Source organism: Bombina bombina, chromosome 2 (assembly GCF_027579735.1).
Source record: "Bombina bombina isolate aBomBom1 chromosome 2, aBomBom1.pri, whole genome shotgun sequence".
Taxonomy (NCBI): Eukaryota; Metazoa; Chordata; class Amphibia; order Anura; family Bombinatoridae; genus Bombina; species Bombina bombina.
The window spans coordinates 136536033-136550389 of NC_069500.1; the positions used below are offsets into that span (position 1 = coordinate 136536033).

Consider the following 14357-nt stretch of genomic DNA (forward strand, 5'->3'; position numbering starts at 1 on the left):
CAAAAGGCCATTTCTAGGCTTTATCAAGTGCCTTGCATGATGTTGAAATGTAAAATGGCAAAACTTGTCTTGAAAAGGTGTTGAAAAGTCTCTTGAAAATGGATTAGGATTGCTGATAACTTTTCAGCTCCATGTAAAAAAAGGGCTTTTCTCTGTGAGCTGAAAACATGATAGTCGAAAACTCATTATTATGATCTCGTTGAAATAAAAAGTGGCCTTTTTTCCAAGATAAAGAGCCCAAAAGGCTTTAGTCAATAGATTGTGCTTGTCATCCAAGTCATAAATGTCAATCAGTGACTTAAAGGGCAGTCTAGTGAAAATTAAACTTTCATGATTCAGATAGAGCATGACATTTTGAACAACTTTCCAATCTACTTTTATCATCAAAGTTGCTTTGTTCTCTTGGTATTCTTTGTTGAAGGCTAAACCTAGGTAGGCTCAAATGCTGATGTATAAGGCCTTGAAGACTGCCTCTTATCTCAGTGCATTTTGCAAGTCTTTCAAAAGCACTGAGATAAGGGGGCATTCTGTAGAGGCTTAGATACAATAACAGTATTGGTTATGCAAAAGTGGGGAATGGGTAATAAAGGGATTATTTATCTTTTTAAACAAATTCTAGAGAAGACTGTCCATTTAAGTGTCCATTTTTTCTCTCATAATTTTTATGTGACAGTAAGTTGACACACCAGACTGGACAATTGTATCTGAAATTCCTAAATACATATGACAACAAACTTATAATAATGAATATCTTGCTTGTGTTGCAGATTGGATCTTATTTTGGGAGTGTTCTAATGACTGTGGATGTGGATGGGGACGCAGATAGCGACATCCTCCTTGTTGGTGCACCAATGTATATGGGGAGTGAAAAACAGGAGCAAGGAAAAGTGTATGTGTATGGTATTCAAAAGGTAATTCTACAACTGTTTATAAATTAGGGAAGTATGTTTCTTAACTATAATGCATATGCTCCATTAATGTGTGTAGTATTGTACCGCAGTAATACATTAAAAAAGAGGATTTTGCTGATTGTATTAAATTACAGGACATGTAATATGTTGTGTAGCTGTTAAGTATCATTGCAGACTTTCCAATTTGTAAGGTGACTCCAGGGCAACCACAATAAATTTAGGGCTAGATAAGGAATGGAACACAAATTTATCGCTCCTACTCGCACATTAAATTCGCTAGACGGAAGTTTTTTGCGGGTGTTGGGTAGCGCATTTTACAGGATGAAAGTAAAATGTTTTCAAATGAGTGCTAAACTGACACACGCAAATGCCTTACTTCGAATATTGCGACTGCGTTGACGCATTTCCCCATAGGCTTCAAGGGAGAGTGAAAAGTGGAAAAAACTTAACACCCATACTCGCATGCAAACTCAATCGTGTTTAACCAAGTGCGCTAACCCGACATAAAATATGAATATTTCACATTCCAATGTACTTCACATAACACAATGGGGCCCATTTATCAAGCTCCGTATGGACCTTGAGGGCCTGTGTTTCTGGCGAGCCTGAAGGCTCGCCAGAAACACCAGTTATGAAGCAGGGGTCTAAAGACCGCTGCTCCATAACCTGTCTGACTGCTCTGAGGAGGTGGAAAGACATCGCCGCAATTCAATCCAATTGAATATGATCGGGTTGATTGACACCCCCCTGCGAATCTGCAGGGGGCGGCGTTGCACCAGCAGTTCACAATGTGGAGAACTTATTGCTCTCCGCATTCAGCAATATCTGTCGGACATGATCCGCTGATCGGATCATGTCTGACACACAAATAATAAATAGGCCCCAATATGTTCTATTATTAATAAATAAATATTTCTAAATATATCTAATTTTTTTGTTAAATATATATTTACTAGTACTAAAGCCTGTGTACACGGGCCATTTTTTACAGTACAGCGGTCCCACCCCTTGCTCTCTCCCCCCTCTCTTTTGCTCTCTCTTCCCCCCTCTCTTTTGCTTTCTCTCCCCCTTCTCTTTTGCTTTCTCTCCCCCCCTTTGGCTCTCTCTCCCCCCTTTGGCTCTCCCCCCCTTTGGCTCTCCCCCCCCCCCCTCTTTGGCTCTCTCCCCCCCCTCTTTGGCTCTCTCCCCCCCTCTTTGGCTCTCTCTCCTCCCTCTTTGGCTCTCTCCCCTCTTTTGCTCTCTCTCCTCTTTGGCTCTCTTTCCTCTTTGGCTCTCTCTCTCTCCCCCCTCTTTGGCTCTCCCCTCCCCTTTGGCTCCCCCCCCCCTTTGGCTCTCTCCCCCCCCTTTGGCTCTCTCCCCCCCCCCTCTTTGGCTCTCCCCCCCTCTTTTGCTCTCTCTCTCCCCTCTTTTGCTCTCTCTCTCCCCTCTTTGGCTCTCTCCCCCCTCTTTTGTTCTCTCCCCCCTCTTTGGCGCTCCCCCCCTCTTTGGCTCTCTCCCCCCCTCTCTGGCTCCCCCCCCTTTGGCTCTCTCTCCCCCCTCTTTGTCTCTCTCCCCTCTTTTGCTCTCCTCTTCGGCTCTCTCCCCCCCCCCCCCTTTGGCTCTCTCCCCCTCTCTTTGGCTCTCTCCCCCCCTCTTTGGCTCTATTCCCCCCTCTTTGGCTCTCTCCCCCCCTCTTTGGCTCTCCCCCACCCTCTTTGGCTCTCTCTCCCCCCTCTTTGGCTCTCTCTCCTTTTTGGCTCTTTTTCCTCTTTGGCTCTCTCTCTCCCCCCTCTTTGGCTCTCCCCCCCCTTTGACTCTCCCCCCCCTTTGGCTCTCCCCCCCCCTCTTTGGCTCTCCCCCCCCTCTTTGGCTCTCTCCCCCCCCTCTTTGGCTCTCTCCCCCCTCTTTGGCTCTCCCCCCCCTTTTTGGCTCTCTCTCCCCCCTCTTTGGCTCTCTCTCCTTTTTGGCTCTTTTTCCTCTTTGGCTCTCTCTCTCCCCATCTTTGGCTCTCACCCCCACTTTGACTCCCCCCCCCTTTGGCTCTCTCACCCCCTCTTTGGCTCTCTCCCCCCTCTTTGTCTCTCTCTCCCTCCTCTTTGTCTCTCTCTCCCCCCTGTTTGGCTCTCTCTCCCCCATGTTTGGCTCTCTCTCCCCCCTGTTTGGCTCTCTTTCCTCTTTGGCTGTCTTTCCTCTTTGGCTGTCTTTCCTCTTTGGCTCTCTTTCCTCTTTGTCTCTCTCTCCTCTTTGGCTCTCTTTCCTCTTTGTCTCTCTCTCCCCCCCCCCTCTTTGGCCCTTCTCCCCCCCTCTCCTGCTCCCTCTCTGGCTCTGTCTTCACATCGCGGGACCCCGCCCGGCCACGCCCCATCGCGGCGACACCCGCACGGCCACGCCCATCGCGACACCCGGCCACGCCCCCATCGCAACGCTCCGTCGGCCGCAAACAGCTGTGAGGTCTGTGGAGCACGTGGCCGCTTCTCACGCGGCAGACCTCACAGCTGTAGCTCGCGCTCCATATCTCTTGCCACAGGCTGTTTCAATCAGCTTACCTCGCGCTCCCCAGACCTCACAGCTGTTTGTGTACCTCGCGCTCCCTATCTCACAGGCCAGGTGTGTTTGTCTCTACTGCGGCTGCGAATGACGGCTTCAGACAAACACACTTGGCCTTTTATAATATAGGATATGCATATTTTATATATATATATATATATATATATATATATAATTATAAATAGCTATAGATATATACAGATGTGTGTGTGTATATATATATATATATATATATATATATATATATATATAAATACCTATTTAAAAATACTTAGAACGTATTCTCTTATGTGAAAAACATTGGAATGTGAAATTTCTACAGTAAATACATAGTAAAAACTTTATTAAATAGGAATATTGCATACATATGATTTTACATGTTTTCAGCTCCTTGACAGCAAAGTGCTCCAATGAATATATATATATATGTAGCTATACATATGTATTTATATGTTTAAATTGTGTATATATGTCTGTAAATACATATATGTAAATATACACACATGACATGAGCATGACAGTTAACCAGAGCTCTGAAGTCGCGCTAACCTGATGCACGTTAAATTCAACTGTGCTCAAGCAAACACGTTTATTTTCAACACATAATATTTGATCTACTTGACTTCCGATGCGTGATAAACCCCTTATTGTTTGTGCCCAACAGTTAGCGCGGCACTCCTAATTTAGCCCTTAGTGGGGTCTTTATAATAGGGATGCCAAAACAAGATCTGGAGTTAGCAAACAAGGTTCTTTGAAAAACCTTGACACAGCTTTGTTTGCACAGTCTCTTTTATTGCCTGTTTTATATCTTTCACCAACTTTCCGTATAAGAAGAGAAAGATGAATTGAAAATTTAAGTTTAAACGTGGTGGCACCCATTACTTTATAGAAACTTGGTGGAAATTTGGAAACCAGCAATTTTAAACTACACATAAATATTTACTATCTCATACTATATCATATCCATTTATAGGCTAGATCACGAGTGGAACGCTAAGTGTAGCGCACAAGCAATAAGGGGTATTTCACAGCTCTTTGCATGCATCATAAATAGCGTGCATATTACAAGTTGAAAGTAAATTTGTTTGCCTGAGTTTTTGATCATCAGGCCCTAAGTATTGTACTTTGGTATACAGACAAATATAAGATAAAGAAACGTGTGTGTAAAAAAAAGTTCTTAAATAAGCTCTGCTTTCCCTGCAAACTGTAATGGTTTGTGATTTCATAGATCAAACCCAGCTATTTCACTTACAACAATAAACCACACTGACCAACTAATCATTTATTTTATACTCTGAAACTGGTATAGCAAGTTATTGGAAACACTTTAAGGGGAATCAAATTTTACAGTACCCTGTCTCTTTCAATTGAGAGATGATTTGATTAATTCATATAAATCTATATGCAGGGAGTTGGAAGGAAAACTGTCTATTCCAAGATATTTTGGGCTAGAGTTATAACTGCTAGTGTTAACTAGTAAGGCTTTTTAAATGTATTAAAAAATAGCACAATAATGAAAGAAACGGCTGCCAATAAACAATAAAAATGACTGCCTGATCACATCAATAAAGAAAACAACATATCAGCAGTCATTAAAATACCCAGATTACAAGTTGCGCTTAATTTTTTTTCGCTCCCATGCTAACTGCTCCTATGCTAATATAATATTATATATATAATATATATATATATAAAATTATTTTTTGTAAAATATATATCTATACCTTATACTTTTTATTTTATTATTATCATTTATTTATAAAGCACCAACATTTTACACAGCACTACACAAAAGGTGCATTACAATTATAAGGGTACAATACAATAAAAAACTTTCAATGAGACATTATGTTAAACTATACAATGCACATTACTACACTTGCATTGAAAAACACAAACAAAAGGGGAAGAGCGCCCCGCCCTTGATCACAATCAGTATTACATTAACTTTTATACAAAGTGAGCTACAGTTAGAGAGGCTCCCAAGCTAACAGTCTAAACGAAATACATATGGGAAGTTGAGGGAGACATATATCTATATTAATACACACACACACATATATATATATATATATCCAATGTAAGATGAAGAAATTCAGCCGTGAGTGCAGTAAAAAACTATATTCTTCTTTATTATGTCCAATTAAAAGTAGTATCACTCAGCAAACATAAAACAAAATATGCGAAAGATCAGGTCTTACGCGTTTCAGCTCACTAGAGCCGTACTCATAGACCGCTGATCTTTCGCTGTAACAGCTCAAATTTATACCTTGGTGATTAAATCAATTAAAATCACACTTGCCTAATTGTAGTACCATGTGTCAGGGTGCCAGGAATCAGACTGAGACGCGAAGTGCAAAAATAATCACACCTTTATTAATAGCAAAAAATAATAAAAAGTCCACAAGTCAAATAACAAGCCAGGAGTCAAAACCAGAGCTGGTAGTCAGACGAGCCAAGTCAGGAGCCAAAGCGAATAGTCAGACCAGCCAGAATCAGGAACAAGAAAAACAGCAGAGTCAGGAACAAGCCAGGGATCAGGAACCAGGAAGGACGTCAGGCAGCCAGGTAATACACAGGAACTCTCACAAACAGGTCTGAGACAACGCAAAGGCAAAGCATACTGAACAGAGGCCCTTTAAATAATAAGTGATGACATCACAATTCTGAGACTGCATCCTGTCTCACATGGATGATGCACACCAGTCTGGCCATAAAAGGAAGTGCAGGAAATGAGCAGCATCCCCCACAATGCACCATAGTCAGGAAGAGAGGTGAGTAAAATGGTTGCCAGCAGCACAGGGCAATTACAACAGGGAAAAAACCCTGACACCATGTTAACCCTTTGATATGTATTACTATATTTGTGTATTTACTTTCTATTATAAGTGGGGTTGTAGAGTGTTTGTGCTTTATGCTGGGCTCTGTGAGTCTATGCAATATGTACTATCATGTTTTATAAAATTACTTCTATATATCAGGCTTAGTGAATAGCCTAGTGATTGGGGGCTTTCTTAATGTGCCCATACGTTTGTGCTCATATATTTTACCCCTAGAAGTAAGTTTCATGTTGAATTTGTTTGTAATTGGTCAGAGATTAGTATTAGCATATTGTATTGACTGATTATATATTCATTATGTTTTATTTTGTTTTTAAATGTTTTTTCAAAATTATTATTGAAGGATATTTGTAGAAATATCATTCAAAGGGTATGAAGATAGAAACAGAGAGAATAGACAGGTTAATTCCCAGAAGTTTATAAGATCAAATCTGGAATTGTTTTTATCATCCAGTATATTTCTCTTTTGCTAAGAATTTTGTTGAGGTCACCCCCCCCCCCCAGAACTCAATGTCACTTTTTCTATAATAGTCCACCTCAGTGACTTTATGTTTCTTCCATGTTCCTCTATAAAATGTTTGGCCACTGGGAGGAGTTTGTCCTCTCTTTTTATGCTTTTTTCTGTAACTACAGTAATGCTAGAGAGATGCTCTCTTATACGAGTTTGTATTTCTCTTAAAGTTTTCCCAACATACTGTAGATGACAGGGATTGCACTCTATGAGGTACACCACCCCTTTTTCTCTACAGTTTAGACATCTCTCTTTTTCAAAAGTTTCTCCTGTCTTTGCTGAACGGAAGGTATTCCCTGTATCGGCATGTTTACAGGCTTTGCACTCACTAAAGCCACACGTGTGTAGCCCTTTTACTTGTAGCTAAGAGGATTGTCTATTGGCGACTTTTGGAACTGTTGGAGACACCATATTGCCTATTGTTCTACCCCTTCTATATGAGAAGATGCATCTATTTTCTGCCATTTTCGGTTTTAATATCAGTAAATGTTTTTATATTATGCCACATATTTTATTGTACAGTGGTGAATATTGGGTGACAAAACTGATGCTGTCTTGATCTTTAACATATTTGTGTCTATTTTGAGGAGTTTTTGTTCTAATTAAGTCAATCTGATCCATACTGGACACTGCTAGATGGGCATCTTTTATAACTTGCCTATTATAACCCCTATCTCTCAGGTGGCCATCTAGGTGTACAGCTTTCTTAGTGTAATCTGCCTTTGTACAATTTCGCTTTACTCTTATATGATGACCCTTTGCTATAGCTTTAAATGTTTTCTTCGGGTGATTGCTTTTTGCATGCAAAATTGCATTTTTTGAAATAGGTTTTCTGTATAGTGTTGTTTCGACTCATCTTTCATTTGTATTATTGCGCAGTGTAAGATCAAAATAGTGAATCTCTTCCTTTTGCATGTGTAAAGTGTACTTCCATTTTTTTGCATTCTACATATTTTAGGGATCTAAGTAATGTTTCTTTATCCCCTTCCCATATTAAGATGAGGTCATCTATAAATCTATATTTCTCTTGTAAGGTGTATCCAGTCCATGGATCATCCATTACTTGTGGGATATTCTCATTCCCAACAGGAAGTTGCAAGAGGACACCCACAGCAGAGCTGTCTATATAGCTCCTCCCCTCACTGCCATATCCAGTCATTCTCTTGCAACTCTCAACAAACATGGAGGTAGTAAGAGAGAAGTGGTGAAATGTAGCTGTTATTTTACTTCAATCAAAAGTTTATTATTTTTAAATGGTACCGGAGTTGTACTATTTTATTCCAGGCAGAAAAATAGAAGAATCTGCCTGTGATTTCTATGATCTTAGCAGGTTGTAACTACGATCCATTGCTGTTCTCACACATGACTGAAAAGAGAGATAACTTCAGCGGGGGAATGGCGTGCAGGTTATCCTGCTATGAGGTATGTGCAGTTTAGATTTTTCTAGAAGATGTGAATGCTAGAAAATGCTGCTGATGCCAAATTTATGTAAGGTAAGCCTGAATACAGTGATTTAATAGCGACTGGTATCATGCTTACTTTCTGAGGTAATACTCTTTTATATTTACAATATAAAACGTTTGCTGGCATGTTTAAACGTTTTTATATATACTTTGGTGATAAAACTTTATTGGGGCCTAGTTTTTTCCACATGGCTGGCTTAAATTTGCCTAGAAACAGTTTCCTGAGGCTTTCCACTGTGTTACTATGAGTGGGAGGGGCCTAATTTAGCGCTTTTTTGCACAGTAACTTTTACAGACTGAGACATCCAGCTTCCTCCAAGGGTCTTCTGAATGCTATAGGACATCTCTAAAGGGCTCTTAGGCTTTCCAAAATCATTTGTGGGAAAGGTAGGCCCACAGCAAGGCTGTGGCAGTTTGGTGTGACTGTTAAAAAATGTCTATATCTTTTTTTGATCCGGTTTTTGAACTAAGGGGTTAATCATCCATTTGCAAGTGGGTGCAATGCTCTGTTAGCTTATTATACACACTGTAAAAATTTCGCTTGATTTACTGCCTTTTTTCACTGTTTTTCAAATTCTGACAAAATTTGTTTCTCTTAAAGGCACAGTTTTCCAAGCTTGCTAGTCTCATTGCTAGTCTGTATAAACATGTCTGACATAGAGGAAACTCCTTGTTCATTATGTTTAAAAGCCATTGTGGAGCCCCCTCTTAGAATGTGTACCAAATGTACTGATTTCACTTTAAGAAATAAAGATCATATTCTGTCTTTAAAAAATTTATCACCAGAGGAATCTCACGAGGGGGAAATTATGCCGACTAACTCTCCCCACGTGTCAGATCCTTTGACTCCCACTCAAGGGACTCACGCTCAAATGGCGCCAAGTACATCTAGGGCGCCCATAGCGTTTACTTTACAAGACATGGCGGCAGTCATGGATAATACACTGTCAGCGGTATTAGCCAGACTTCCTGAATTTAGAGGAAAGCGAGATAGCTCTGGAGTTAGACGAAATACAGAGCATACTGACGCTCTAAGAGCTATGTCTGATAATGCCTCACAATATGCAGAAGCTGAAGAAGGAGAGCTCATCTGCTCACTGGCACAATTTTAAAGAAATGATTTCATGCATTTCAACTTAAAATTAAAAATACTATTAAATGTTTATAGTTTTTCTTAGATATTTTTTATAGTGATATAATTTGTACCTTCCAAGCAAGGTAAAGGAATGGCATCTATTAGTCCTATTCTTTGCTGTTTCCACTCAAAGTCAGTGTTCAGAGCTTCTTTCTGTGGGTGATGTTTCTGACTCAGGGAAGATGATGCAACCTGATTCTGATATTTCTACATTTAAATTTAAGCTTGAACACCTCCGCGTGTTACTAAGGGAGGTTTTAGCTGCTCTGAATGACTGTGATACAATTGCAGTGCCAGAGATATTGTGTAGACTGGATAAATACTATGCAGTGCCGGTGTGTACTGATGTTTTCCCAATACCTAAAAGGTTTACAGAAATTATTACTAAGGAATGGGATAGACCAGGTGTGCCGTTCTCTCCCCCTCCTATTTTTAGAAAAATGTTTCCAATAGACGCCACCACACGGGACTTATGGCAGACAGTTCCTAAGGTGGAGGGAGCAGTTTCTACTCTAGCAAAGCGTACTACTATCCCTGTCGAGGACAGTTGTGCTTTCTTAGATCCAATGGATAAAAAGTTAGAGGGTTACCTTAAGAAAATGTTTATTCAACAAGGTTTTCTCCTACAGCCCCTTGCATGCATTGCTCCTGTCACTGCTGCTGCGGTGTTCTGGTTTGAGTCTCTGGAAGAGGCTTTACAGGTAGCAACTCCATTGGATGACATACTTGACAAGCTTAGAGCACTTAAGCTAGCCAATTCTTTTGTTTCTGATGCCATTGTTCATTTGTCTAAACTAACGACTAAGAATTCTGCTTTTGCTATCCAGGCGCGCAGAGCGCTATGGCTTAAATCATGGTCAGCTGACGTTACTTCAAAGTCTAAGCTGCTTAACATTCCCTTCAAGGGGCAGACCCTATTCGGGCCTGGCTTGAAGGAGATTATTGCTGATATCACTGGAGGAAAAGGTCATGCCCTTCCTCAGGATAGGTCCAAATCAAGGGCCAAACAGTCTAATTTTCGTGCCTTTCGAAACTTCAAGGCAAGTGCGGCATCAACTTCCTCTAATGCAAAACAAGAGGGAACTTTTGCTCAGTCCAAGACGGTCTGGAGACCTAACCAGACCTGGAACAAGGGTAAGCAGGCCAAAAAGCCTGATGCTGCTTCTAAGACAGCATGAAGGAACGGTCCCCTATCCGATAACGGATCTAGTAGGGGGCAGACGTTCGCTCTTCGCCCAGGCGTGGGCAAGAGATGTTCAGGATCCCTGGGCGTTGGAAATTATATCCCAGGGATATCTTCTGGACTTCAAGGCTTCCCCCCCAAAAGGGAGATTGCACCTTTCACAATTATCTGCAAACCAGATAGAGAGAGAGGCATTCTTACACTGTGTACAAGACCTCCTAGTTATGGTAGTGATCCATCCAGTTCCAAAGGAGGAACAGGGACAGGGTTTTTACTCAAATCGGTTTGTAGTTCCCAAAAAAGAGGGAACCTTCAGACCAATCTTGGATCTAAAGATCATTTCGATACACAAAGATCATCATCGGTTTCTCAGGTTTGCCTTCCTAGACAGGCATTACCAGTTTGTAGCTCTTCCCTTTGGGCTAGCTACAGCCCCAAGAATTTTTACGAAGGTTCTGGGGTCGCTTCTGGTGGTCCTAAGGCCGCGGGGCATAGCAGTGGCCCCTTATTTAGACGACATCCTAATTCAGGCGTCAAACTTCCAAATTGCCAAGTCTCATACGGACATAGTGTTGGCATTTCTGAGGTCGCATGGGTGGAAGGTGAACGAGGAAAAGAGTTCTCTATCCCCCTTACAAGAGTTTCCTTTCTAGGGACTCTGATAGATTCTGTAGAAATGAAAATTTACCTGACGGAGTCCAGGTTATCAAAACTTCTAAATACCTGCCGTGTTCTTTATTCCATTCCTCGCCCTTCGGTGGCTCAGTGCATGGAAGTAATAGGCTTAATGGTAGCGGCAATGGACATAGTGCCGTTTGCACGCCTACATCTCAGACCGCTGCAACTCTGCATGCTCAGTCAGTGGAATGGGGATTACACAGATTTGTCCCCTCTACTAAATCTGGATCAAGAGACCAGGGATTCTCTTCTCTGGTGGCTATCTCGGGTCCATCTGTCCAAAGGTATGACCTTTCGCAGGCCAGATTGGACATATTTTACGACAGATGCCAGCCTTCTAGGTTGGGGTGCAGTCTGGAACTCCCTGAAGGCTCATGGATTGTGGACTCAGGAGGAGTCACTCCTTCCAATAAACATTCTGGAACTAAGAGTGATATTCAATGCTCTTCTGGCTTGGCCTCATCTAGCGACAATGAGGTTCATCAGATTTCAGTCGGACAACATCACGACTGTGGCTTACATCAACCATCAAGGGGGAACAAGGAGTTCCCTAGCGATGTTAGAAGTCTCAAAGATAATTTGCTGGGCAGAGATTCACTCTTGCCACCTTTCCAAGGTGTAGAGAACTGGGAAGCGGATTTTCTAAGTCAACAGACTTTTCATCCGGGGGAGTGGGAACTCCATCCGGAGGTGTTTGCACAATTGGTTCATCGTTGGGGCAAACCAGAACTGGATCTCATGGCGTCTCGCCAGAACGCCAAGCTTCCTTGTTACGGATCCAGGTCCAGGGAACCCAAGGCAACGCTGATAGATGCTCTAGCAGCGCCTTGGTCCTTCAACCTGGCTTATGTGTTTCCACTGTTTCCTCTGCTTCCTCGTCTGATTGCCAAAATCAAGCAGGAGAGAGCATCTGTGATCTTGATAGCACCTGCGTGGCCACGCAGGACTTGGTATGCAGATCTGGTGGGCATGTCATCCTTTCCACCATGGACTCTGCCGCTGAGACAGGACCTTCTACTTCAAGGTCCTTTCAACCATCCAAATCTAATTTCTCTGAGGCTGACTGCCTGGAGATTGAACGCTTGATTTTATCAAAGCGTGGTTTCTCCGAGTCAGTCATTGATACCTTAATTCAGACACGAAAGCCTGTCACCAGGAAAATCTATCATAAGATATGGCGGAAATATCTTTATTGGTGTGAATCCAAGGGCTACTCATGGAGTAAGGTCAGGATTCCTAGGATATTATCTTTTCTCCAAGAAGGATTGGAGAAAGGATTTTCAGCTAGTTCCTTAAAGGTACAGATTTCTGCGCTATCTATTCTTTTGCACAAGCGTCTGACGGATGTCCCAGACGTTCAGGCATTTTGTCAGGCTTTAGTTAGAATCAAGCCTGTGTTTAAACCTGTTGCTCCACCATGGAGTTTAAATTTGGTTCTTAAAGTTCTTCAGGGGGTTCCGTTTGAACCTCTTCATTCCATAGATATCAAACTTTTATCTTTGAAAGTTCTTTTTTTGGTAGCTATTTCCTCGGCTCGTAGAGTTTCCGAGTTATCTGCCTTACAATGTGATTCTCCTTATCTGATCTTCCATGCAGATAAGGTAGTTCTGCGTACCAAACCTGGGTTTTTACCTAAGGTGGTATCTAATAAGAATATCAATCAAGAGATTGTTGTTCCGTCTTTGTGTCCAAATCCTTCTTCAAAGAAGGAACGTCTATTACACAATCTGGACGTGGTTCGTGCTTTAAAGTTTTACTTACAAGCTACTAAAGATTTTCGTCAAACATCTGCTTTGTTTGTTGTCTACTCTGGACAGAGGAGAGGTCAAAAGGCTTCGGCAACCTCTCTTTCTTTTTGGCTAAAAAGCATAATCCGCTTAGCCTATGAGACTGCTGGCCAGCAGCCTCCAGAAAGGATTACAGCTCATTCTACTAGAGCTGTGGCTTCCGCATGGGCCTTTAAAAATGAGGCTTCTGTTGAACAGATTTGCAAGGCGGTGACTTGGTCTTCGCTTCATACTTTTTCAAAATTCTACAAATTTGATACTTTTGCTTCTTCGGAGGCTATTTTTGGGAGAAAGGTTTTACAGGCAGTGGTACCTTCCGTTTAAGTACCTGCCTTGTCCCTCCCTTCATTCGTGTACTTTAGCTTTGGTATTGGTATCCCACAAGTAATGGATGATCCGTGGACTGGATACACCTTACAAGAGAAAACATAATTTATGCTTACCTGATAAATGTATTTCTCTTGTGGTGTATCCAGTCCACGGCCCGCCCTGTCATTTTAAGGCAGGTATTTTTTAATTTTAAACTACAGTCACCACTGCACCCTATGGTTTCTCCTTTCTCTGTTTGTTTTCGGTCGAATGACTGGATATGGCAGTGAGGGGAGGAGCTATATAGACAGCTCTGCTGTGGGTGTCCTCTTGCAACTTCCTGTGGGGAATGAGAATATCCCACAAGTAATGGATGATCCGTGGACTGGATACACCACAAGAGAAATAAATTTATCAGGTAAGCATAAATTATGTTATATCTATATGAATACATACACACACATATATATGGATGTGTATGTGTGTGTATATGTGTGTATATATATATGTATATATATGTATATATATATGTATATATATGTGTGTGTATATGTGTGTATATGTGTGTATATATGTGTATGTATGTGTATATATGTATATTATGTGTATGTATGTGTATGTGTATGTATGTGTATGTATGTGTATGTGTGTGTATATATATATATATATTATGTGTATGTATGTGTATGTGTATGTATGTGTATGTATGTGTATGTGTGTGTATATATATATGTGTGTATATACAGTATGTGTGTATATAGAGAGAAAGAAATACTGTACAAACTGATACAGTGTATATAAGAACATTTCTTTATATGTGAATAATATAGAAATATGAAGTATTTCTATTGAAAACATATTAAAAATAAATACAAATGAAATTGCATTGTACAATGTATTTGACTGGGAAGGGCTCAGAAGTGTATACATATATGTGCACATACATATTTACTCATAAATGCACACACATATATGCATATATACAGTATATATATATATACAGTATATATATAT

The 14357-nt window shown here is 41.1% G+C and overlaps 1 protein-coding gene across 1 annotated transcript in view; it reads left to right on the forward strand.

Annotated features, from left to right (window-relative positions):
- Positions 1–14357, forward strand: part of ITGA1 (integrin subunit alpha 1) — a 359476-nt gene that overhangs the window by 180365 nt on the left and 164754 nt on the right. Inside the window, exon 13 of the mRNA XM_053701263.1 lies at positions 768–911. Within this exon, the coding sequence (XP_053557238.1) occupies positions 768–911 (144 nt within the window). The remainder of the gene's footprint in view (positions 1–767; positions 912–14357) is intronic.